Genomic DNA, 24,912 nt, shown 5'->3' on the forward strand with positions numbered 1-24,912 from the left:
TCGGAGACTTTGACAGCCCACACAAGACCTGCACAAGTTCAAACCACACACAATCACTCAGGGACAAAGGGAAGTGGACACAAAGTTCCACCCCTTACCAAAATGTTATTAGGAAGCTATTTGCAATGGATGCCTGATAGGAAAAAGAAAATAAATGTTCTCTAACGGCATGGCAGTATACTGGTATATCAACCATACACACCAAAGCAGGCCCCAGGCCCATGTTTTTTCTCTGTGTTTTTACTCATTTACTTATTTTCTTTTTTCTTGTTGGGATGTTTTGTTGCTTGCTTTGAGTTTTTGTTTCTTGGGAGAGAGAAGTTGGTTGAGGAGGGATGTGGGGAAGAGTTGGGGAGAATAGACTCAAAACACATTATATAATTTTTTTAAATAGGAAAAAGTAATTTTGTTTATTTAGCTGGGGAGGGTGCTCAGGTGCGTGCATGCAAAGGTCAGAAGGTAACTTGCAGCAGTCTGCTCATTCTCTCTTCAGCAGTCTGCTTGTTCTCTCTTCAGGTGGTTCTGAGGATCGAACTCAAGTTGTCAGAGTTAGTGGCAAGCACTTTTTACCTACTGAGCCATCTTGCTGGCTCTTCTATTTGCTTTTCCTTTTGAGACAGGGCCTCTGTTATTTGCCCAGGCTGACCTTGAACTCACTCTGCAACTTGGGTAAACTTTCAACTTACCAACTTCCTACCTGAGACTTCCAGGTTGCTGGTAATACAGGCACGTGGGCCACTAGGCCCAGCAACCAGTTCTGCTCTTGGAGTATAACGCGTGGGAAGAGACTGCTATGCGCTAACTAGAGCCCATAGGCCGTGCTGTACCAACAGGTTCAGTCCCTCCTGCCCTGCATCATCAAGGACATGCCTAGTGTCAGGGCTGAGCTGTACCCAGGACCAGATGAGACTGAGGGGAGAGTTAGCTACCCCATAATCTGGGGGGCTCCTCGGTGTTCTGTTTTTCTCAATTTGCCAATCTTTCGCTGTCATTTCTTTCCAATGTACAGACAATACTTGCAAGCCCTTACCCCATAAGACCATTTGCCAGTGAGAAATGTTTTAAGAATTGCACAATGAGCAAACAGAACAAACAGCAAACCCTGAAACTCAGCGACAGCAGAGTGCTCGTGACCCCAGGGAAAGGGATAATCCAGCAGGAGTTGGCGGGACACACTGAGAGAGCTGGGCAGGTGCAGAGCCGGGAGTCCTGGGAGAAAGCAAGCCCAAAGTCCTGCCCTGGGGCCCGGGCGAGGACAGCAGAAACTGTTGCTATTTGGTACCAAGCCCAGAACCCAGCTCAATTAAACTCCCATTCCACAATCCAAACAGAGTAGGACATGGCCGAACCAAGAAGAGACTCCACAACCACCAAAGAGTCTGCTGTCCAAATGGACACGTACCATTTATTGCAATTATATGAACGAGCCCAGCCTGGGGCTTGGGCCCTGTGTCACAAGCTCTCAGCTGAGCGCTGTCTCTGGTCTGACCCCACCCCCACCCCACATCACATCCAGCCATTATGTTCTGGCAACAAGTTCTGGAACGAAACAGAGGGAACAGGTCTTTTGTCTAGCTGAGCCACTGAGCAGCCTTGCCAGCAGCTGGAACATCGTTTAGCTAAATAAGCGAGGAGTCCTTGGAGGTGTCCCAGCAAACACGTGGGAGGAAGCCTGTCCCAGGTGTCTGCTCTGCAAACCAAGCGTGACTCTAGTGACCCTAGGTCAAGTTACGCTAGAGTCCTGGCTACTTAAACCATTCAGAAGAGCGGACATCAGGCCCTGTAAAACCTTGGCTGAACCTACCAACTTCCAAAAGAAGTTTGACCAAAAGAAAAAAAAAATCAGAGGAATCCTGGACCCAGGATCCTACCCCTCAGAGATTGAAGGCACACAGCCTTGAGCCAAGCTTCCCTGAGCTACCAGGGTCTGAGAAAAGGCTGGCTATGTCTACACCACCAGCCCAGAGAAGAAGCAAAAGCAATAGAGTTCATAGGACTCCTTTATATTAAAGTTTATTACATCTGCAAAATCTACTGTACAGAACCCATTGGATTAAGTAGCGTTTTGCCAAAAGCAAAGACTCTTGCTCTTTGGGAAGGATTTCTGACTCCAGCCTGGGGCAGGGCCACAGGGGCTGAAGGTGAACTTGGTTCTTGATGGAGGAGCCAGTGCCAGCCATACTCAAGATGTGTCTTGTCAACTTCCAGGAGAAAGGTGACCAGAGATGGCACCAAAGGCAGGAGAGTCTTAGACACCCTTGGCACCCCTCCCCCACCCCAGTCTTCTCCCCTCCATCCCTTGACTGTGCTCTAGGAGTTAAGTTCTCACACAGGCTCGTCCAATGTTGCAGTGGCCCAGGCCACGGCCATGGCCCTGAGTTCATGCACACAGGCATGACTGGTCAAGAGGTGGCTACCCCATGGCATCCTGGACTAGCCAGCCTACTTATGGACCACCAAACAGATAGTTCATACATACCCTGTTGCACGCATGAGCGACAAACTTAAGAGACAACACACAAACTAAGCCTACATTTTGGCATCCGGATTTGGTTCTTCTAGGTTTAAAAATAAAAACGAAAAGTCTGAATGACCCCCGATGCTGTCTCCCGAATGTAGATTAGGGAAGCGAGGTGAGGGACACCAGTCAATTGACTTGCCTTACCCCAGAAGTCAAGCCTACTGGGGTTCTGAACAGAGAAACTAGAGGAAACATGTGCAAAAACAAGTTGATATCTAAAGTAGGCTTCCCCACAACGTGAAGTGAGTTCCAAGGAGCCCCGAACTCCGTCCCCTACCACAGCACGGCCAATCCTAGCGGTTTCTATGGGTAAGTGCTATGGCATATCAACCGAAGCCCCTCTCCTGTCCCTCGGATCTTCCTGCCGTAATAGGCCATCTAGGTCCAAAGCAGTTGGGTCCCCCTTTCTCTCCAGAGCTGGGTCTCCTCCCGTTTGGAGAAACCAAGTCAGAATAGTGGACATCGGGTGTGGCTGTGGTAGAAAGGTCAGATGCAAGAAACCCTTTGCGCCCAAGCTTCTAGGCAGAAGTCAAAGAAGTAGAATGAATTCTCAGCACACCCTGGGACTGCTCGGGCAGGACCAGCTGGAAGGGTCTGGGTGCTGAGGAGGCGACACAGTGGTGGGGAGGCCAGGGCCTGAAGTTTTTCACAGAAGAGGCGAGTGGGAGCCTAGTGAGTGGCAGGGGCGGGGGGAGAACCATTCCTCCGTCAGGCGTAGAACTCCTCCTGCTTGGTGGGTTTCTGGTAGGCACCGCCATTGGCTTGTTTGGGCTCCTCCAAGGAGTAGCTGCCTTCGTCCTTCTTCTTCATCCGGTACAGCATGAAAGCCACCAGGCACACAGCAAAGATGAGTCCCACCAGGCCTCCAGCGATGACACCTAGGGAGTGGACAGAGGCTGGCTCAGTTGAGCAGCTATGGACAACACAGGGAATGGCCTGGGCCGTAGTCACGCCTTCTCCTTCCACCCCATAGCTAAGGATGGCTGCCCCCTACACTACCACAGAGCCACTGCCTGCCTTCTCTTACCTACTTGAAAGAAAGACTCACCTCCCAGCACTTCCTTCCTGTCCAAAAGGCCCTGAGAGGCACCTGTGGCTCCTTCATCCACTGGCTGCTGATTCCGTTGGTCAGGTTCTACGGCAGCCACAGCTGTGTTCTCCCCAGATGTTTCAAAGGTGAAGTCCTGCAGGAGGTCAAGCTGGCATCAGGTCGGGCTGGAGCCATTGACACAATAGCAACCTGGAGCACTGCCACACCCTGTTGGGGTTCCCCTCCCCCTCCCACCCTATATCGGACACATCCAACCTATGCCACCATCTGTCATGGAATGCAATCACACCCGGGACCTTGGCACAGATACACCACCCCGAGTGACACAGAGCACCCATTTCTGTATGAAAATCCCAGGATGCTAAGAGAGAAAAGTCACCCTGGTGTAACGTTGGGTGGCTAGCTCTTGAGTGATGTCTAAGGAGCCTCCTGCTGATCTTGCAATCAGTTTGTTCAGGGCAGGAGGAAGGTGGGACCCTGTTACTCCATCACTGTGGTGAAGACCACAATAGGCTTTAAAGGGCAAAGGACATGAGGAGGAAAGGTGCCAGATGCCAGGGACTAGTGGCCACCCAGGAAATACAAAGCCTCTCACCTGCTCGCCAGAGCCCTCCCCTGTAGGAAGTTGATTGGTAGCTCCATCCTCGACAACTTCTTTGATGACAGAAGTACCTCCTTCTGTCGCACTTGGAGGTTGATGGTCAGGCTGGCCAGGGGCTGTGGGAACCGAGGTCTCATGGAGGCCAGGTTGCACATCTCTGTGGGGATGAGAGGTGACAGCCTGGGCTGTGGTGGCTCTGACTGTTGAGACCCGTTGGGTGATCGGGAATTGTGTGGTCTCCCTGGGCCTGGTGGTGATCTCCATTTCCTTGTCCCGAGCGGTGAGGCCAGTGTCCACGGCCGCAAGCACTGGCTCTCCCTCCTCAGGCTTCTCTGCAGTTGGCAGGATGGAGGTGAAGGCAGCCTCGGCGTTCCTGCTGGTGGGCTCCGGTGCTGCGGGTGTGGCTGTCAGGAGCCACACATCCTTCAAAGTGGAAGAAGTCTGCCGCGGCAAAGTGACGTCTGGCAAAGCCCCTGCAGGGTCAGAAGTGGGGGTGTCAGGGTAGGGAGGTCCCCAAGTGTCAAGCCTGACAAGTTCATGCTATGAGGAGATGGGGGCCTGAGTCCCCCCAGGGTGAACTAGCCAAGGCTGAACGCTGAAAACAAGGCCACAAAAAATGTACTTTTGCAGCCTGCTCTCAGCTGTGAGGAAGATCCCAGGAATCTGGGAAGGGGCTCTGCTGAGAGAATGGGCTATGGTACCATAGATGATAGGACCCTAACCCAGGACACTCATCTACCCTGCCCTCTTCCCCAAAGGCCCAGGAACACATGGCTGCCCCTGTCTCCCAGCCCTTTGCTCTGGTTTGCTTCCCACTACCACCTCGAATTCCCTTTTGAATTCCCATCTTAGGAGACGTCTTAGGCTAGCTGTAACAAAAAGCCTTCTCTTCCCCCAGACAGATGGTATCTAGGGAAGGAGGTGAGGGCAATCCTATAGTCAGCAGACTCTGTGCTACCTGCAGCTCCCAACAGCCTCTGGGTCAAAGTATTCCCATCTCACAGATGGAAACACCAAGGCTCAGTGGAGTCAAACTCCTTCTCCAAGGATTGTCTCTAGACGCAGCCCATGGCGTTTTGGGGCCACTTCACTTCTTTCTCTGGGGGTTCTCCTTAACTAAACTGTGTGCAGCTGGACACCAGCTTCTTCCCTTGGGCACTGTCCCTCTGACTCCGATGGCTGATGGCGGGATGGGGAAGGAAGGGAGCTCACTAAAGCCAAGGGACTGCCTGCTCACACACTTCAGCCATGACCTGTAGCCATCCCAGGGTTCTGGATCCACCTTACCTGCGCCCGAGCCAGAGAAGTTGTCAGAGTCGTCCCCAGAGCCATCCTGATCTTCAGGAGGAACGTTTACAGCCACGATTTGCTGGAAAAGCGTAAAAAAGGGGGTTGAGAAGAAGCTTGGCCAATGCCCCAAATCCCTGAGTTTCCATCTTGGGCAACCGAACAGGCTCAGCCAACCACCCCAGTTACACATGCAGGAAACCACTGCATGGAGCTCTCAGCTCTGGGAAGCCCCTGGTCCTCTTCATATCCCCGATGCTATAGCAACCTAACCTGGTGCCAGGCAGAGGTGCAAGTATGGGGGCCCCAGGGTACTCTGTCCAGTCAGGGAACCCAAACTAGGGAACACAAACTCTGATCCCTGTGAAACTCATAGGCTGATGCCACCCTGAGAATCAGGCTTGGGGGCCACCAGTGGGGAGCTTTCACAATCCCCCCAGAAATAATTTATACTTAGAAAACCAGTATCCAGTTGAGCTAGACCCTGGGGTATGAGTACAGAAGCCTCAAGAATGAGAAGCAGGGCCAGGCCTGGCATGGTGGAGCTGTCTGTGCTGAGGCAGCTCTGCCCACACAGGGTGGCTCCAGGCCTGGTCACAAGGACCGTTTTCTCAACCACAGGAAGGACTGTATCCTGGTCTTGTTAGTGAAAAAAGGCCGGGGCGCCCTTTGGGCCAGGGACACTGAACGCTAATCTGAAAAGACTCGGGCATTCAGGAGGCTGCAGTGAATGGGCGGTAGGCCTGGGATGGGCTCTCCTTGGCAACAGCAGCTGCAGGAATGCGGCCTGCCTTGCCGACTCCAGCTCCAAGGGGCTGCAGGTGGTGGAGCGCAAACACAGTCCCACAGGACTTGGGCAGGGATGGGGGGGATGTGGAACACCGCCCCCGGCTAGGCAGGCTGGGAAAGGGGCAGAGTCAGGCCTATGGCTGCTCCCAGCACTGGTTCCAGGACACCAGGTACAGAAGGCCCAGGCAAGTAGGTGACCTGCAGGGGAGATGTGGGAGCCCAAATAACCCAGCTCAGTACAGACCAGAACACAGAATGGAGTAAAAAAGAAAAAAAACAGAACAGCTGGGAGGAGTGGTGCATGCTTACAATCCTGATACTCAAGAAGAAGACATAAAAAATTGCAGCAAATTTGAGGCCAGGCCAGCCTCGTCAACATGCCTTCTGGGCCAGCCAGGGCTATATAGAGAGACTCTTGTCTCAATAAAACAGAAAAAGAAGTTCTTTTTCTGGTTCAACTAAAGGCCCGAGACCCCCTGACCTCTGTCATTCACCAGCTGAGTGGCCTTAAGAATGTCAGTCACTATGCATCTTACGGCCTCAGTTTCCCCACCTGTGAAATGGATGCCGGCATTAACATCTGCACTACAAAAGGGTCACAGAATTTCTATGTGAGTGGAACACACAGCCTTGGCAGGTAACAAGCATTTGTGCCCATTGTTCTAAGTAATGAACGAGAACTTCCCAACTTGTGGTGAGGGACTCGGGTCCGTGGCCACCCCTGGTACCAGGAGGCTTGTATGAACAGGAGGGCGTGGGATCAAGATGGAATTTCAAGAGAAGAGGAGGCAGGAGAGAGCCGGTTCACTGAGCCTCTACAGAACATCCAGAGTGGTGCAGCTGAAGCTAGAACCAAGGAAACAGGGTCACCTTGGTCCAGGAAGCTTGGCAGGACCCAGAGAGCCCTCTTGGCCTCACTCACGAATAGAACAGAGCAGGGAGACTCAGGCATGGCTGTTGGGGAAATGGGGGAAGCTGAATGAGCCCTACAGGCTACTGAGGGCAGTTCAGTGTGTGTGGAAGCTGCTAGTGATACTGAACTTCCTTTAGAAGCACAAAGCAAAAGCATGCTCTCCTCCCCTGGGATAAAGGTTTTGAGCTTAGACAGGCCCAACTTCAAAGACAGCTGATTCACAGGGGGTCAACTCCGATGAGCAGCGACAGCACAATGCCGGGAGGCTTTAATACAGTTCCTCCTGCTGGGATGACCCCCGCCCATAAAACGATGTCGCTGCCACTTCATAACTATAATTGTATTACTGTTATGGATCGTAATGGAAATAGCTGGTCTGCGACCCCAAGGGGGTCGTGACCCACAGGTTGAGAACCCACTGCAGTAGACGAAGTTCATTTTGACCCATCCGTAGGTCAGTTAAGAGTCCACCCCCTCACATGCCAACCCCACATCATGCCTAAGCTACTCCAGGTGGTACCCCAGATTCCCATGGTAGCCGTCTCTGTGACTGCCTCCTTAGAGAACAGCACCCTCCAGATGGGAACAGACCCTGCGATTATAACTTTTCCCTCTCCTAACCCATGGACTCCCTCCATGGGAGGGAGAACTGGAGATAGGCCAGAGGTCCCGGATCCAACTAGACCAGCCTAAGTCACAACCAGGGGTGCAGACCTTATTCAACGTGAGATAGCTAAGGCTGCGAATATATACTGGGATGGGGGCCAGGCACACGTAAGGCAGCTAGCCTCCTCCCTCCATGGAGAAGTCCCCAAAGCCAGCAATTTCCCAAAAGGGAGGGCTTCTCTTAGAGTCAGATAATGTGGGGTCTTCACAGGGAAGTAATCTGTTCCCCCTGGCTTTGCTGAGTTTATCCAACACTATGATCTTGTTTACACAACAAGCTTCTAAAGCAAATCTCTACTGAAACCAGCAAACCAGGTCCACCTCAGGGAATGGGGGGGGGCAACCCCATCCTATAACCCTCTGACCTCTGCTAAGGGAAGAGAAGCAATTCCCTGACTACCCCATCTCCACCCTCAGCTGGGACCTTCGTGATGGTATCGCAGGGGAGCAAAGAAAAGAAATCTCAGCCGGTGAAGAAATTGGGGTGGGGAGGGGGGGTGGGAGGTGGTCTGAACCATGATTCCCCTAGTTCCAGCTGACTGGAGTTTTCTATGCAACTTCAGGTACCAGTTAGATGTCTATTGTGTTCTTGAGGGCTTGTAAGGGCCCTCCTCAGTATCGTTTCTGACCTGGATCCTTCCAGACTGTTGGGGATGTCTAGGGATAAAGAAACTCCCATTGAATCTCCCGCCTCTTGCTGCTGGGGAGGTAAAGGCAAGCCAGCCTTATCTTTCTCCTCTGTGGGCCTCAAAAAAATCAGCTGTTCAAACGGCTCAGCAGGTAAGGGTAACCTGACTTTGATACTGGGATTCAACTGAAGACAGGAGAAGATCCCTGGAAGTTTGCCTGACCTCTTCCACATGCCTGTTGTGGTATATGTACACCACACATAGATACAGGTATATAGACACACACACACACACACACACACACACACCTTTCAAAGACTATAGCAGGGACCTCATTGTAAGAAAATTTTTCATGGTCTGGGCCATGAAACTCGGGGCCACTTAGCTCCCTCCCACTGAAGCAAAGAGCCTGGAAGCAGGCTTATTTGAAAACTCAAAGTTAGAGGTTTGGGGGCAGAAGCAGGGGCTGTGTAGTAAGGACCCTCTTGAGGTACCCAAGTCGGGGGACCCAGTGTAAGGAAAAAAAAAAAAAAGAGGCAAAGGCCTCGGTTTTCCCTCAGGCTGAAGAGAATTTCCAGCACTCTCTGATTCCAACACCTCTCCCTTGCAGCTCCTCCAGGTCCACCTGAGATTAGCATCTCTGACAGATAAGAAACAGCCCCTCCCAGGGTGAAGGACCTACCCAAGGCCATCCAGCCAAGTGTCCCCACACTTACAGAACAATTCTTTCTTCCCCACCCCCAGGCCTAAGGACCACCTCCCCAGGCTGAATCCTTCTGCGGCAAGCAAAATGGCCTCAGTTTCTTGACCACAGCTGTACCACCAGGAAGCAAGATGTGGACTTGGCCCTGCCTAGCAACCCAGGTGGGTAGCAGGCACACACTAGGTCCTGACTCAACATGGGTCAGGACAAGGTACAGGAGAGAGTTCACCTCCAGCTGCAAGCCATTGCCAAAGAGCTTGTTGGGAGCTGTGGGCAGAAGGCTGGCTGGGATGCTTAATGGAGCCACTTCCTGCCAGCTCCCACACCCACACTGACAAGAAGGAAGGCCACCCTCAGTGGCCATCACTGCAGTCTGATGGAGTCCTATGTTCTGGCTGCTTAGGGCTGAGGGAAATCTGTATTCCAGCACTTTGTCGTGGCATCCTGAGTATGAATCCACCTCAGCTGTGCCCCAAAGCACAGTACCAACTGGGTGTCTCCGAGAGGCTCAGGGATTATGGACTTTTGGAGAGGATGCCCACCTGGCCCCCACCCACCCACTAGTCACAAAGGTACTCGTGGCTTCCAATCAGCACCCTGAGGTACCACTACTGCATCAGGGTACCTAAATCACACTGCCCTTACAAAACATTAGTAACTCCATAAGGCTGGATACTTTGTGTTTTAAGGGTAAATCACTCATCTCCATGCCTGATGACCCAAGTTCCATCCCCAGGACCTACATGGTAGGGGAAAGAACTGACTTTTCCAAGTTGTCCTCTGACCTCCACATGCATGTCCACACACACACACACACACACACACACACACACACACACACAAAACAGGATGTAACAAAAAAAAGTTTTAAGGTCACAGAATTTTGATATTAAGTGAAACTTCAAAACTCTGTAATCATCACCTTGGAGAACTTGAGGGTATCAACAAGTGAAGGAATAGACTGGGCTTGGCCCCAACAGAGCTCCCAGCACATACCCAGCGTCTCACTACAGGGGCTTCAGGAAGGAGAAGCCTCAGGGGCTGGGATAGGAAGAGCCCCAGTAGAGAATAAGACAGTTCACGTGGGCAGTGCTGGGAACGTCTGGTCACGGAGTGGGAAAGGGAGGGAGAACTATGGGTTGTCTGTGGCTGCCTGGTGCCATAACAGAAGCCCCAGCTTCCGTGGGTGGGAGCCTAGTCATTGAATCAACAAGCCCCATTAGTCACGACAGCCAGTGACAAAGAGCCGCTGTTATCAAAGCAGTTGGGTCACAGCCATTCCCAGGCAGCCTGGATCCCAGCTAGTCTGGGGGCCTCCACACCTGTTCCAGAAGCCCAGGCTCCAGTCACACGATCCCTGTCCAATCAACACGCACCGCTGAGAAGGGCAGGGATACATGGGCCCCAAGGGCACACCAGGATAAACACCTTTCACTCTCATCCAGCTGAGACTCCACGCCACAGCCAGCACCCCAGGGGGCTTCAAGCAGGTTGGTAATACAAGAGATCTACCCCTACCTCAGTGTCTTGGTTAGACCTAGGGATCTAAGAGCTATGAGGAAGTCCCCCCCCCCCCCCGCAGAATTCACAGCTCTGGGGTGCTGAGGACTCTGAGCTATACAGAATTCTAGATTTCACCTTCCTCTGTGCAACTGGACACATGACCAGAGAACAACACCCAAACCACCTGTCACCAGGGACCCCAAGAACTACCACAACGTCAGAATGTACTCCGAGAGCAGTCATCTGACGAGACAAGGGTCCACGTACAGGTGCCGTGGAGAGGAGCTGAGGGAGGCAAGACCTCAACTCCAGTTCTCTGACTGAACTCAGTGTTCAAAGACAAGGCACCAAGCGGGCAAGAGAGCTCAGTAAACCAGAGCTAGGAGCAAAGCAACCTGGGAAGGCTCTAGATTATTCTTTACTTCTGAAGCCTTCGCTCTTAGCCGTCAAACACCATGGTGTAAGGAGGGCCTACTTCACCAAGGAGCTGAGGGAACATTCAATCTTTCAAAGGCCCTGAACTCACCAAGGAAAGCAAGGGCCTTCTTCGCCGACCAGGAACAACCTTGTTTTCCCCAAGTATCTGAGTTCCTAGCCCAACACCCTCACACTAGCTGCCCCATAGTGCAATGTGCCCGACATCAGTGGGAGGATGCTGGCGACACTGAGCTATCCCAGGGTGCCCCAAAAGTAAAAGATGGGCCTCAGGGGTAGCTGTGCTACAAGGCGCAACGTTTCTCCAGGCCGGTAGAGCAGACAAGAAAGAACGTGGTTAAAATTCCCTCCTATCCTGGGTAGTCCTCACCCTGGGGTCTTGACTGTTCTTCCCACGGTCACCTTTTCCTCAGTCCTAGATGAAGTGCTGGGAACGTGGGACGATAGGGCGGGTTGTCCCAAAACATCTCCAACGAGGGTCTCTGGGACAGTCCTAGTTCAACTACTCCCACGCTGGGTGTCTGAAGAGCTCCCTGTGTGTCTCTGGACCCATTGTGTGGGTAGGGAATAATGTGGCTTGTTTGGGTAATCCTGAATTATTTTAAGGCTCTCACGGGTCACGCTGGGCAGCAAGTGAGGATCAGAGGCCAGAGTTTCATGCTGGGGTGATGCTCAGTCCCTCACTTCTCTCTCAGGGACTTGAGAAGCGATAAGGAGGTCTCAAGATCCGGAACACCCCTCCCCGCCCCTCCTAAAGCCACCTCCAGGAGGGAAGGCCCCCACTGGTGCCTTCAGGCAACACCCAAATTTCCGGCTGACAGGCACCATGATTTATCAGCTTTCTGTCTCTCTACCAACAGTCAAGCTGGGACTTGCAGAAAAGGTGACTGGTGACCCAGTAGGGAGGGAGGGAGAGACCCAACCCAGGGTGGGGCCAAGGTGAGGACAGACAGGTAAAGAGAAAGTATCAGCTGCCTCGTTAGGGAGCACAGGACCCAGAAACACCTCCAAGGCCCAGACCCTGGCAGCATTACCACTGACAGGACCGATTTCCCAGGATCCCCTGGGTGCACACACATTCCCCCACCTCAGCAATCCCCATCGCTGCTCTATACCTGCCAGTCACCCAGTGTGTGTCTTGGGGACTCCTGGGAATGGGCAGAGTGCAAAGACGGTATCCTTTCTCGGTTGTAATAACCCCTTTTGGTCAGCAGCTCCCTTTAGTGTAACATCAGAGGGCAAACCAAGGTCAATGCCACAGCCAAGTCTCCCAGCGCTAGGCCCCTTCCCTGTACCATACGTCCAATCTCGGGGCCCACAATAGGTCAGTGTCACTCGAACCCCCTGATGCCCACACCTCCCTGTGGGGCTGGCGCCCGCCCTACAGTCCACATGCCAGGACTAGCCTCTGAGCAGGCTCAGCTGAGAGCTGGGTGTGGCACTGGGGCTGGAAGACCAGTTCCTCCACAGCTCCCTTGTGCCAGAACCCAGCTAGGACAGGCAGGGCGAGATTTCAGTCAGTGTAGAGCAAGGGCACCTGGCGAAGGCCCAGCTAGCTTCTTACCAGCTACTGCTCTTGGAGGGAGCCAGACAGAACCTATGTCCCACTCCTGTCTACACACAGCCACCTCTCATCAAGTGCTTGGGCCCTGACCAGCAGGATATGCTAAGAGAAAATGAGAAAACCCAAAATAGAAAATAGAAAAAAAAAAAAAGATGTCTTAGCCAGGAAGTGGTGGCACGTGCCTTTCCAGCACTCAGGAGGCAGAGGCAGGCGGATCTCTGTGAGTTCGAGGCCAGCTAGCTCCACGACAGGCACCAAAACTACAGAGAAACTCTGTCTTGAAAAACCAAAAAAAAAAAGAAAAAGAAAAAAGAAAAAAGATGTCTTCTAATCTGGGCTCTCCTTTCTTGGAACAAACCTGACTTGGGCTCCCCATCTATAAACCACAGGGATTTGACAGAACGAGAGCATGAAGGCGTCCAGGCTCCAACCGACGGCTTGTATACTGAACGTTCTCCGGCTGGGCAGGTCAGCTCACCCTCAACCAGACACCACCGCGACTGAGGCGATGGGCAGCAGACCGCAAACCTGACATTCCACAGTGGTGGTAGGTGGAGGGCAGGGACACTGGGCACAGTGACTTGACGTCATCCCTCGTCACTTCCAAAGAGCGTTATGGCCCAGGAGGCTGCAGGAGAGGACTGGAATCAAGGGATCGCTGGGTAGCAGCATCCTGTGTAGATGGAAGGGACAGCCAAGGCACCCCCAACCCACCCCCCATCATCGTACTGACCCCAGGCTACCTAAAGGGTAACTGGGTCCTCTCGGCTTCCCTTGGGCACATCTTGCTGGCCAGGGCCAGGGGACTGGAGATGGCTGGAGAGTCTGGGGGCTAGAGAGTAGCACAGGAACCGTCACCATGATCACTCCTAGGCTGCCAGCACCCCCAAAACTGCTACTTAGCTGATTATAGACTCAGCAGGGCATGGGGACCTGACACCTGTGCCTCATGGAGTTCTCCGGCCATTTAGCCCCTGAACTGGCTAAATAAAGTGTCCTTGGGTTTCAGAGAGGCAGACACTTGCCACACCTGCAGCAGCCGGGGCTCCAGCTGGGAGGCTGGGGACACAACTCCAACTCTAACCACCAAATCTCTCTTCTTGCGTCCCTGCAGTTGCGCAATGCCCTCCCAAAAATTAAAATGCCCGTGGGAGGGGCTAAGGGGTACTAGTCATTCACACTAGAGCACTCAATCTGTTTCCTATGGGGGAGGGGCTGATTCGGGAACTGGGGCTGTGCAGTTGGGTAGGAGATTATAAAGGTTGGGGAATGATTATAAAAGGGAGACTAGAAGGGACCAAGAGCAAACGTCTTCATAGCCTTTGTCAGAAGGCAGGTGACAGAAACACCCAGGAAATATATTACGTTTCCCCTTCCCTCTTGAACTACAAGATGTCTGAGAGGAGCCTGTGGCTGAAAGGGTGGGTGGGTTCCTCAGTTCCTGGACTGGACTCAGCCCCACAGGAACAACACACCCTAGGCCCTTTCGCTGACACCTCCCAGCCTGGAGAGGCTGGAGGCTTGCACAAGCACACACAGTCTTTGCAGTTGACACCAAGGTGACTAACAGGGAATATGGGGGCAGCCTTCAGCTACCTAGGTCCCGGGGCCAGCAGTGGGTGGGAGAAACTAAGGACCTGACCCAGGCTGTAGCGGTCACGTGACCCAGGCTGTTGGGGTCACATGAGGTGCAGAAGCAAATCTAGACTTTAGGCAATCAGTCATCGGCAGCTACTCTTTCATGAGTAACATGCGGGGTACCGGTTTGAGCACTTTCCCCAAATTAGCTAACCTGTCTTTAAAGTCACTTTCGGGCCCTTGTGCTGTACCCATCTTACACAATGTGGAAATTGAGGCAAAGGGGACAGTCGCTTGTTTAAGAGAACACAGCGTCAACGTGAAGCAAGGCCAGGCAGATTTGCTATGCCAGACCCCAGTCATCACCACAACGCAGCCCAGAGCCCTACTCACAGGAGACCAGCCCTCACCAGCACTGAGTGGGCTCAGGGCAAGGGCCTCCACCCGCCTTGCACTCTGGCGTCTAAAGAAAACCTGCTTCCTCTCAAGGTAACCTACAGCTCCCTACAACTGGAACCCTGCTCCCCCAAGCCCCCCCACCAACGTTCCCTGGTGCCTGTGTTTCCCCCACTTCCTCCCCTATTTGATAGCCCAGCCCATGCAGCTCACATCAGGGCCCAGCCTCATAAAAAGACTCAGTGAAGATGAAAGTCTGGACTGTCAGCAAAGATTTGGGCTTCTGAGGGAGGACAAAAGCCGTGTTTGCAGACCCTGTGACACTTACGCTACCGGGGCAAGACCAGGAAGGCCATTCACATGAAGGAGACTCCGCACCCTTCTACGCCGGCACGGCCACTGGGGGTGCTGTACACTGTAGGCCATACTCAGTACTCCTGGAGTCTAAGCCCCCCGCCAGATGACAGAGAATGCCAACCACTTCATATATTTCACTTGTATTTTCAAAAGTCCGTCCAGGCAGGATATTATGACCCCATTTCACGGGCGATAAAACTGAGGCTTAGAAAAGTTATGTGCAAGATGGTAAAGCCAGGATGTGGTCCGGGTGGGCCAGATTCTACCCTATACTTCTCTCTAGCCTACCCTGGGTTTAGGCCAACCCCGGTGAAGGAGCCAGCTGATACTCCTGGAGCCCCTTATTCAAGCCCCAAAGATTTGAGTTAGCTTGGACACCCAAAGGTAGGCAGACCCAGACTTCTGTGGAAAGACAGGTGGTTGGTGAGTCCAGTGGGTGCCCGGCCTGTCCTGCCTCACATCCACCAATGGAGTCCTCAGGACCACTTCTAGGAAGTTACAATCCAAGCCAGCCTCCTCCTGGGGCTGGGGGAACAGAGGGAACGCGGTGCCTACTTGGGATGCCCTTCAGAGCGCAAGGGCAGGGAGGGAGGGAGAACTTAGAGACCACACAGCCCACAGACCAAACCTAGGGCCTGGAAACAAGGGCCCCATCCCTCCCCAACACGCCATCCTGGGAGAAAGGTGATCCTAACACCGCACCACACCCCTCAGTTTTCTCTGGGAGGAGCTGAAATGACGTCAACCTCCACACTCCCACAACCGTCTAGGCGGCTTCTTAGACACTCTACAGCCTGGGGCCTTGCGAGCCCAAACCTGACCCCCATATCCACCTGGAACTCTCCTAGGAACCTGGACCTCCAAGGTCTGAGTGCTTCCGGGTCAGCAGCGAGGCCAAGGGCTGCTGCAGAGAATATCTTAGCGTCACTCTGTGCCCCTCCGATACAATCACGTCCCCAACCGGTGAAGCCCCAGGAACATCCTTAGCCACTGCTGTATGGCAACCAAGGACCAGCACATACTGGATGCCATGGGTAGACATCAGCCCCCAAGTTCCCTCAAAGAAGCCCCATCCCAGGGAGGAGTGATCCTCACTCTATTCACCTCCCCCAGGACTAGCATTAGCATCCTGGGTTCTCAGCCTGCTCGTTCTGGGTCCCCCCTCACCTGGCCTGCCCAATGGCTATAGGTGAGCAGACCCAGGCATCAGGCCCAGCTGCTGCCCTTCCATGAGACAGAAGGGGGCATCTGTGGCCACAGAAAAATCTGGGAGAGACCTAAGTGGCAAAGATAAAGGTGCCTCATCCCTGACACTGTACAGGAAGGGTTCTCTTACCATCCTGGGAGACAGAGGCACAAGGCCATCTTATATTTCCTGACGCCCCATCTATGAGACGCTCCCCAAGCACTCTCCATAGCCAAAAAGCTGGCAAAGTCTAAAAGCCTGAAAGAAGACTGCTTCGTAGTCTAGGCTCCCGAGTGGATCTTATGAGGGCTGTGGAACTCTGAGATAAAACCCTAGAGCTGGCCAGGAAGACCCAGGAGAGGGCTGAGTCTCAAATGCCCTTCACCACTGTCTCTGGTGGGTCTACTCCACAGATGGACACTCTCCCTTGGTTTGTTCCCTGGGTACCCCCAGCAAGCACTCTAGCCAGGTTGGTATTTAAGGCAGAACCCTCCTGGGGCAGCAGAGACCCAGGTGGCACCTGAGACACCCACAAGCCCCGTGACAGAGCCAGGATAGATCATGAACACCTGAAGACAATGAACTCCCCTTTGCCTCTCAGCGCCCCCGAGGCCTGTCTTGTCTCACTGCCCTGCCCCACCTCATGCCAGTGGGCGCCAGTGGGTCAAGGTGGATTGGGTGAGTCTCCAGGGAGGATTCACGGGGCCTGGCATCGTGACTCAGCTGATGAGCGCAGTGATAAACACGCCCACCTGCCCACTGCCCCAACCTGCCCGGCGCAGCTTTCATTCCTGCTGATGAGCGGACCTCGGGGAAGATGCCAGGATGCCAGGGTGCCTGGGTGTGGGTGCAGAGAACATCACCTGGCCTCCACCCCCACTCTGACCTGGCCCAGAGGGCTTCATCCACTCTAGTTCCCACAATGAATGCCAAGGGCACAGATCTGAAAACCTGCCTCACCTCTGTTTCCAGAGAGGTCTCTCCTGAGACCCCTGGGGCAGCCAGTTGTCTCTGATGACTCCCCAGAAGGAATAAGGAGAGAGCAAAAGCAGTCTGAGAGGTTCTGCAGGGTCACCTTCACCCATCCCAAGTCAAGGTCTCTCTCTGCTAGCACATGACTCTTAAAGATGCAGCAGTGGGAAGGAAGAGGTCCTAGAGCAGATGTCACAGGCCCAGAGGGTCAACTACTTACCTGGGCCACAAGGAAGCCAGGGACAAGGCTAGGACAAAGAAAGAAGTAATTTCTGCATGCTTCTAAGCCAGGGATACAAAGAACATCAGATCTGCAGTTCAGAAGGGGGAAGACACCCAGAAAGGGAGGGGGCTGCAAATAAGAGGTGACCAGGTTTCCCAGATGTTTCTACCACTGCTGGAGAAGTCAAAGGAAAGCCTGGTGGAAAGAGAACGCCAGGGCTGTGCAGGCATGGCCGCAGCCCCTGAGCATGCCTGTGTGCCTGAGCGCACACACGGCTGCAGGCCTCAGGTGAGTCACTGGGCAGAACTTTTCCCAGGGCTGGAGGCCAGAGAAACGTAACCTTTCTATATAATTAGGCAGCCCACGAAGCCATAAACACCAGGAGACAGTCTGAGACCCTTGAGAGCTCCCCGCAGAACTACCTCTGGAAGCCTCTGAGTTCCAGAGTCAGCAGGAAAGATTCCTAGGCAAATCTCTAAAAGGAGAGTTAGTCTACCACCAAGACCAACACCACCACACCCACCTGTCAGTGGTCCAAAGACTTCCTCCTGAGTTCTCCCCAGTCATGTGAAACCTGCCTCCACTTGCAGACTTCACCAGGCCTCCTGACTCCCCAATCACACATAGAAGGCGGCAGGATGCCCCTCTTCCAATACCCACCCCTTGTCAGGGCTTCCTCAGCATCAACAATGGGGAAATAATCTGGAAAGCTCCTACAGAACAGGCAGTAGTATCCTGTATCTACAAAGCAAGCCATCCCAGAGCGAGCGGGCTGCCCAGCCCTGCTCCCATATTCCTCTGGAGCTGAAATGGCACCAAATTTGGGGTCCCACTTTAAGGACCTCGTGTGTCTACAGTCTGCACCAGAAGCTACCTGCTTATGGTAAAAGACAAATACCCATGCACTTTTGGCACTTGCCAGGGTACTCCTGTCATTCTCGACAGAAGGTTCTAGAAAGTGCATTTCCACCTAACACTCAGACTCTCCTGGAAGAACCAATAGGGAAATGACACCCTGCTGACTGTGCTCCAGGGCACAAGGTCCTGGAGATGAAAGCGCTCTTTCTACAGACTTCCTGTTCCAATATCTTCCCTCTGCACGCACTAAAGCAGGCTCTCGGGGGGGGGGGGGGGGGGGGGGGGGGGGATTTTCAAACTCAACACTTCAAAATCATTGAATTGGGGCAAAAAAAAAAAGGCAATTAGGAAACAGTATGTTCTGTGTGCTTTGGGACTAGACTAGAAATAACTTAATGTCCAAAACACTCCCCTAGCACACCCCTGGCTTTGGAGAGAGCCAGAAGGAGCGTGCAGCATAGAAGCCAGAAGTCTTGTGGCCAGGATACCCACCTCCCCAGGGCTTACAAAGGCTCTACTAAATCTGTAAGTGTGTCCTCCATGCCTCGCCCAGACAGACTCCTTGGCACTCAGTCAACAGGGTGTGAACTTTGTGTAACCCAGGGTACACATTGCTCACTGTTGGGACCCCACTGCTGTCTCCCGACCTTGTCTTTCTATGAAGAGCTCTTGCCTGTACCCAAGCAACCATCAGGTACACCCAGGCAAGGCTCAGGGTGTTGCCCAGTACTCAGGATTTGCCCAAAGGCACAGTGCAGGCCAACTCAGTCCAGCCAAATGCCCCCTCTACACAAAATGCTCACGGCCAAGTAAGACCTGGAAACACCAGGCAGGGCCTCACAGGGCTCAGCCAGACCTTATGTGCAGGGTGTCTTGGGGTTGTAAGCACTGACAACTCTACAGTATATTTATATCATACATATACTTAAGTGTATACATATACACACAAGCACACACATGCAACCACATACCAAAAAGGCCTGTTTCTGCCACTGTCTTCTCTGTGGAGGGCTGGCCACTGTAAGTCATTTTTTTCCCCATTCAAAAGATGAGGTGATGGTGTGTATCATAAAGGCTGAGGACGGACGACTAAGCTGGACTGGAGGAAAAGCACCAAGCACTCAATTAAAGGTAGCCTTGACTAGTATCAAGAGCTGTCTTTCCTCAGGCACTTTCAATACGAAGCACTTTCACACCATCTCTTAGGAAATGAGTACGCAAATGACAGAATGAGGGCAGAAAGAACAGGCACGGCGATGTCTGTCCTGCGGACGAGGATGGGCAGAGTGGAAAGTGAGTCACTTAAGATTACATAGTGAATTGGTGGCAGAGTTGGGCTTCAGTATGGGGTGCTACTTGATCCGAAGCTGTGTCGGACCTGCCAGATAGCACGGGTGCTCAACTGTCGAACATGAACAGAAACATACACTGAAGAGAAGGGGGAAAGACCAAAGCTAAGAGTCCCAGCCAGGCACGGTGGCTCATGTCTGTCATGTCAGCACTTTGGAAGTTGAGGCAGGAGAATGGCTAAGACGTCAAGGCCGCAGAGTTGAGAATCGGCCTCAAAACAAAAACAAAGGCCTTTGCTAATTAACACATAGAGTGAGCTAGCCTTGTTACTCCAAGGTAGCTGGAGCCCAAGACTCACAGAGGAGAGGAGGCTCGGGAACCAGGGCTCATGCTCACAGATGCTTCCTGGCACTGTGTACATGTGTTCACTGAGGGAAGTCCCTACGTCCTTCGCCTGGCCAGTGCCTCCACATCACTCCAAGTCCAGGACTGTAGGGGTGGCAGCTCCCTTTTGTCCAGTCTACCACCACACTGCAACGGCCTCAACAGAGATCCATGAGGAATGTCAAATTCACACAGCCTGAGAGTCACCCAAAGGTGAGACCTTTGTTCTTGTAAGAATTATAACCAATCTGATTTGTTTTTCGGCCTGCTAAAGAAAATAAACCAGAATTGAAGAGAAAATACGTTTGTGCTTGGGCACACCAGCGTCACTACACTGAGAAGGAAAGGGGCAGTTAAAAATGAAAACCACCAGGCACAAGGACACCGTGTTCTTCAGAGCCGCACAGAACCAGGAGACTGCTTGACCTGGCATCACGAAATGGAGGGCCTAGCATCAGGAGGGATTAAATACAACTAGCCTTTTATTGTGGAGGATAACGGAGAGGAAATAAGGGTTTCAGAATCCTGCTCCAAGTAAGAATACTTTGTAAAAGCGGGGCGTGGTGACACACACCTTTAAATCCAGCACTTCGAGCTAGAAGCAGGTGGCGATCTCTGTGAGTTCCAGGCCAGCCTGGTCTACACAGTGAGTTCCAGGGCAGCTAGTGCTACAATAACAGAGACCCTGTCTCCAAACAACAACAAAAAAGGATACTTTGTAAGGAGGCGATTTAACTCAGGGAAAAGCATCTGACTACCATGATGATACATTCTCAGAGGATTTCAGGAATCCAAAATTCTGCTGTAGCACTGGGAGGAGGGGGGATGGAGACGTCTAGAAAGTACTGCAAAAACCAAGTTTTCCCGTCATTCTTTCCAGGCCCTGCTCCCCACCAATGTGTGTTAATGAGGTTTTACTCGGGCCCATCAGGAGCCACAGGTAGGCTAAAACCAGCTCCACCCTCTCTGGGGAGCTGAAGCCAGCAGTGACATCACCTCCAAAGGCCGAGCCCATCCTCCCCCACGCCCTCCCACTCTGCCAGACCTCAGGGGAAATGTCTCTACTAGTCCAAATAATTAAGGAAAGAAAAGAGAAAAAAAATAGCAAATAACTATTCCAGAGTGAATTTTTCCTTACATAGCTGAAACAAAAGACACACACACTGAGGGACAGTTTAGATAAACCTGTTGCAGTCTCTGGGGAGTGGTTCTCAGCAGACTCCCCTTGCCCATTCAAAGGCAGACACCCAACAGTCCCTCTCTGTCCCACTCCCTGGTCCCCAGAGGTGTTCTGACCTGCTTCCCACAGGAGCTAAGGGAGCCCTCGGCAGGGGACAAGATCTCTGGCAACCTCTGGGTATCTGCTTCCATTTTAAGCAAATGCCTACTGCTTTCATTATTCGGAAAAAAAAGGGGGGGACGCTCTGGAAATGCCCTCACTCTTATGTACCCACTTCTAACCGAACATGGATTTTTTTTTTAATGGATGAGAACAAACCAAACTTTATAAAATAAGAAGCAAAAAGTACACCCTTGTCTTCAAGTAGGAGTCTGTCCCCAAAGTTCAGACAGTGACTGAGCTCAGACTCAGCTCAATCCCTTCCTCCAGGCAGCCCTCCCAGGATTGGAGTTCCCTCACCTTGTGTCTGCCTAGAGGGCCCAAGCTCCCAGGCCAGAAAGAAAACTGGCCATAGAGAAACTGCCACCAATTGCCTACCCGGCAGTGATAACGGGAGCTTGAGGGCCCTAGTTCACAGGGCCTGCCTCACCAAAGACAGCAGGAAAGCGATCAACACCTCTTCAGATCCTGGCTGCAAAGAAATGCAATACAGCATCTCTACTGCCCCAGTGAGACCTCACATTGGGCCTGGAGAGTAGGGCTGAAGGTAATGCCAGGCGGGTCAGGGAGACATGCCAAGCGGCTCCACTTTCTTCTCCACAGTGGTAACTTTGATTCCAGGCATGATCTGAGTACCACAGAAACCACAACCCTCAAGAGCAATTTCTTGGACCTTAAAGCCGGGAGTGCAACGGAGACTCAGTTTGGAAACCATATCCCTCCCTGAGAACCTTGATTCAGCACCCTACAGCCCCCTGACTCATGGGCAATTTGATAGGTATCGAGGTCCTCTCAGACTCCAGAGTGATGGAGTCACCTGGGAAGCGGCGAAGACAATGCCCATTAGCAGTGATACGGATGTGTCCAGGTGCCACTTGATATGCACACGACCTGGGTGTCTACCAGCGCTCAGTTCTCCTTCCCTGTGCACGTGCCTCTCTTTGCCAGGACTATCGAAGTTAAGCAGACCAGATGTGGCGGTGGGAGACTGCCACTTCCGGAAGGGATAAAGCCTGAGGCTCCGCACCTCGCCTCTGCCTCTCAGGGGGGGGATGGTCAAGCCGGCCAGTCGAAAGGACCCCCGGTACTCCATAGTGGGTGCGGGGGCTAGGGGCGTGGACACCCGGCGGGCAGCGCTGACACCTGGCGGCGACCCGGGACCCGGCCCACGTCAAGGGCCGGCGCTGCGGGGCGGTTCCCAGGGAAGGGTTACAGGGGCCGAGAACAAAGCGCCCCCGTTGGGGAAGGCGGGCTAGCGGACGGCGGCTGGGACGGGAGAGCACTTTCTGGGGACCCTCGACAAGCTCTTTGTCGACCAAGTCGCTCGTTAGAGAGACCGACCCCCGCCAAAGGTGGATGACTGCATCCTACTCAGAGGCCTCCCCCCACCAACCGCCAGCTCCACGTTCGTCCCTCTTTCCCCGCGGCCCTACTGGGCGGGCCAAGGGACCCGCCTTCCCTGCGCGCGGCTACAGCACAAAGCCGAGTCGGGGGAGGGGAAGAGCCGTACCGGGGTCCACTCGCGGGGAGGGTCCCCAACGCTGGCCATGCGGAGGAGGCCCTCCGGGGGGCAGCACAACTTCGGCGACCCCAAAGTTGGGTTCTTAGGGTTTTTAACGTTGTGAAGCCAACTTCCCGAAGTCTCCCACTGCCGGCTCGGCCCAGCTCACCTGGGACAGCCAGAGAAAAACTCAAGGGCCCTACGCCACCCTCCTGTGTCCCACGCACAGTTCTGATCCCGGTCCCTCCGGCAACCCGCACGTCCGCCCCCTCCCGCTCCCACGCCGGCTCTGCTGCGCCCAAACTTGCCCGGGTGCAAAGCGCCGGGCGCCCGGGCTCCCCGGCGCTGGGGGCGCAGCCGACACAGTCTGGTTTGAATTAGGGTCTGCGGAAAGGGCGTTGTGGCCATGGCCACTGCATCCCTTCGGAGGCCAGGCCGCTGAGGTGGCCAGCGAGACAGCCACGGGAGAGAGTGACTCCAGGCGCCGCCACAGGCCGGCGGACTCAGACCCATGTGAAGTCGTTTTACTTAACTGAGAGCCGGGAACCAGTGAAGGCTCCACTCTGCGGGACGCCCCAGCCCTGACCACGAGCTGTGGGACCCGCGCGGCACCCACGGACCGTGGAGGGAATTGGGAGAGGAGTCCTTATTTAAGGGCTCACCATCCCTGGATCCGCCAGGCAGCGCGGGAAGAAGTCCCCGTTCCCCTCCCCCTCCACGTGCCGCCGCCTGCATGGCATCGGCGGGTGGCGAGTCCAGGCTTCCCGCCGCCTTCCAGCCCTGCCCCGGGCCACACTCACCGGGAGGACAGGCTGCAGGCGCAGCGCTAACGCGCAGAGCCAGAGCCAGAGTGCCGCGCGCCTCATGCTGCCCAGACCGGCGGCGGGAGCTCGGCAGGCTGCGCAGGTCGGGAGTTGCGGGTTGCGCGGAGCTGCGGGACCGCTCTGCTGATTGCGCTGCGCTTCGCTGTCCCGGACGCCTGCCCAGCACGCTGCTGTCCTGAGCGAGGGCTGCAGGTTCCTCCGGCTGGAGTCAGCTTCCGACTGCCAGATCCCTTCCTTTGCGCCAGGCTCTGTCTGCTCTGGCCCGCACCTCTCCCGCCGAGCTCCGCCTTATAATAAACCCACAGGCTCTTAGCCGTTGCAAAAACTAGCCGCCCACCCCCAGCTCCGCGGGCCTGGGTAGCCCCAGTCCCCACCCCTTGGGCCCCGCCCTCTTGACTGCCCCGCCCCCTTGGAGTGCCCCACCCCCTTCCACGCCTCCTAGGATCGAAGCCCACCCCACTCCTCAGCTCCCGCGGGTCTGAGCCCTGCCTTCCTTCTCTGAGCACTGGTGCGAGCTATCTGTGATACCCACGTCGTGTCTTCCTTGATGAGTGGTTGATGGAGACCCAGATGCAATCACTACTACGGCCTGTTCTGGAGTACCAAGGCGCTGCCCTGGAGAAGGTCCCCTGCGTGTTAGGTTGCAGCGCCCTCTGGATGAGGGCGCCCAGCGCCCTCCAGGTAAGCAAGATTCTGGGGGCCACCACGGAACCCCACAGCGATGAGGCTATATATAAACCGAAGGACAGATGTGTTGTTCCCACCTCCCCACCGGCTGAGGATGGGCCCCTGGTGTCTTGGAGCCTTTACCCGCAAAGTGCTGGGAACTCTGGGTCTTTTAAAGCCCTGAGCACTGTCTGGAAGAGATAGATTTTTTGTTTTGTTTTGTTTAAGTTTTTGTTGTCTTTCTATAAGAGACAAAGCTCTCTCTTCGTAGCCAAAGACCAAAGGAAAAAAATAAATGGTCTCTTTGTTTCCAGGTGACCTCAGGCATCTGAGGAGCTCCAGTTGAGTTTCTGCTTCTTAACGATTAAGAACCCACGGTTTCCAACACCCTTCAAGCACGTCAGTCAAAAAATAAAAATTAAAAAAGAAAATAGAGCAGAGAGAGCCTGCGGGCGTGGCAAACTGAAGTGAGAGCAAAGGGGAAGAACTGGCCCTGTCTTGCCTTCAATCTGTAGATGGTGCCAAAGGACCTTCGTACCTGAAAGGCAGAGGCCAAAGACGGCATCTTCATCCTTGTTCCTTGGGCAGGGCTGAAGGCACCTTAAGCTCTTAGAAGTCTCCAGTGTGTAGAGACTACACTATAGAGCCCGCCTTCTGGAAGTTCAGTAACCACCTT

General features: G+C 53.8%; 1 protein-coding gene across 1 annotated transcript; it reads right to left on the reverse strand.

The window, feature by feature from the left end:
* Nucleotides 1–1,375: 1,375 nt before the first annotated feature.
* On the reverse strand, nucleotides 1,376–23,902 carry Sdc1 (syndecan 1). Its single transcript, XM_048439695.3, has 5 exons — nucleotides 23,547–23,902; nucleotides 5,461–5,542; nucleotides 4,168–4,646; nucleotides 3,570–3,705; nucleotides 1,376–3,399 (listed from the first exon to the last, which is right to left on the reverse strand). Exons 1-5 carry the CDS (start codon nucleotides 23,610–23,612, stop codon nucleotides 3,230–3,232), a joined length of 933 nt encoding a protein of 310 aa, XP_048295652.2. The 5' UTR covers nucleotides 23,613–23,902; the 3' UTR covers nucleotides 1,376–3,229.
* Nucleotides 23,903–24,912: the final 1,010 nt, after the last annotated feature.

This window comes from Myodes glareolus, chromosome 6 (genome assembly GCF_982192425.1).
Source record: "Myodes glareolus chromosome 6, mMyoGla1.1, whole genome shotgun sequence".
Lineage (NCBI taxonomy): Eukaryota > Metazoa > Chordata > Mammalia > Rodentia > Cricetidae > Myodes > Myodes glareolus.

Bases quoted from the DNA above. Each gene is read 5' to 3' on its own strand.
- Sdc1 (XM_048439695.3), bottom strand. From the start codon at position 23,612: ATGAGGCGCGCGGCACTCTGGCTCTGGCTCTGCGCGTTAGCGCTGCGC. The intron at 5,543-23,546 runs GTGAGTGTGGCC...ACGCTTTTCCAG, and splicing joins GCCTGCAGCCTGTCCTCCCG to CAAATCGTGGCTGTAAACGT. The intron at 3,400-3,569 runs GTGAGTCTTTCT...TCCACTCCCTAG, and splicing joins CAGGAAGGAAGTGCTGGGAG to GTGTCATCGCTGGAGGCCTG.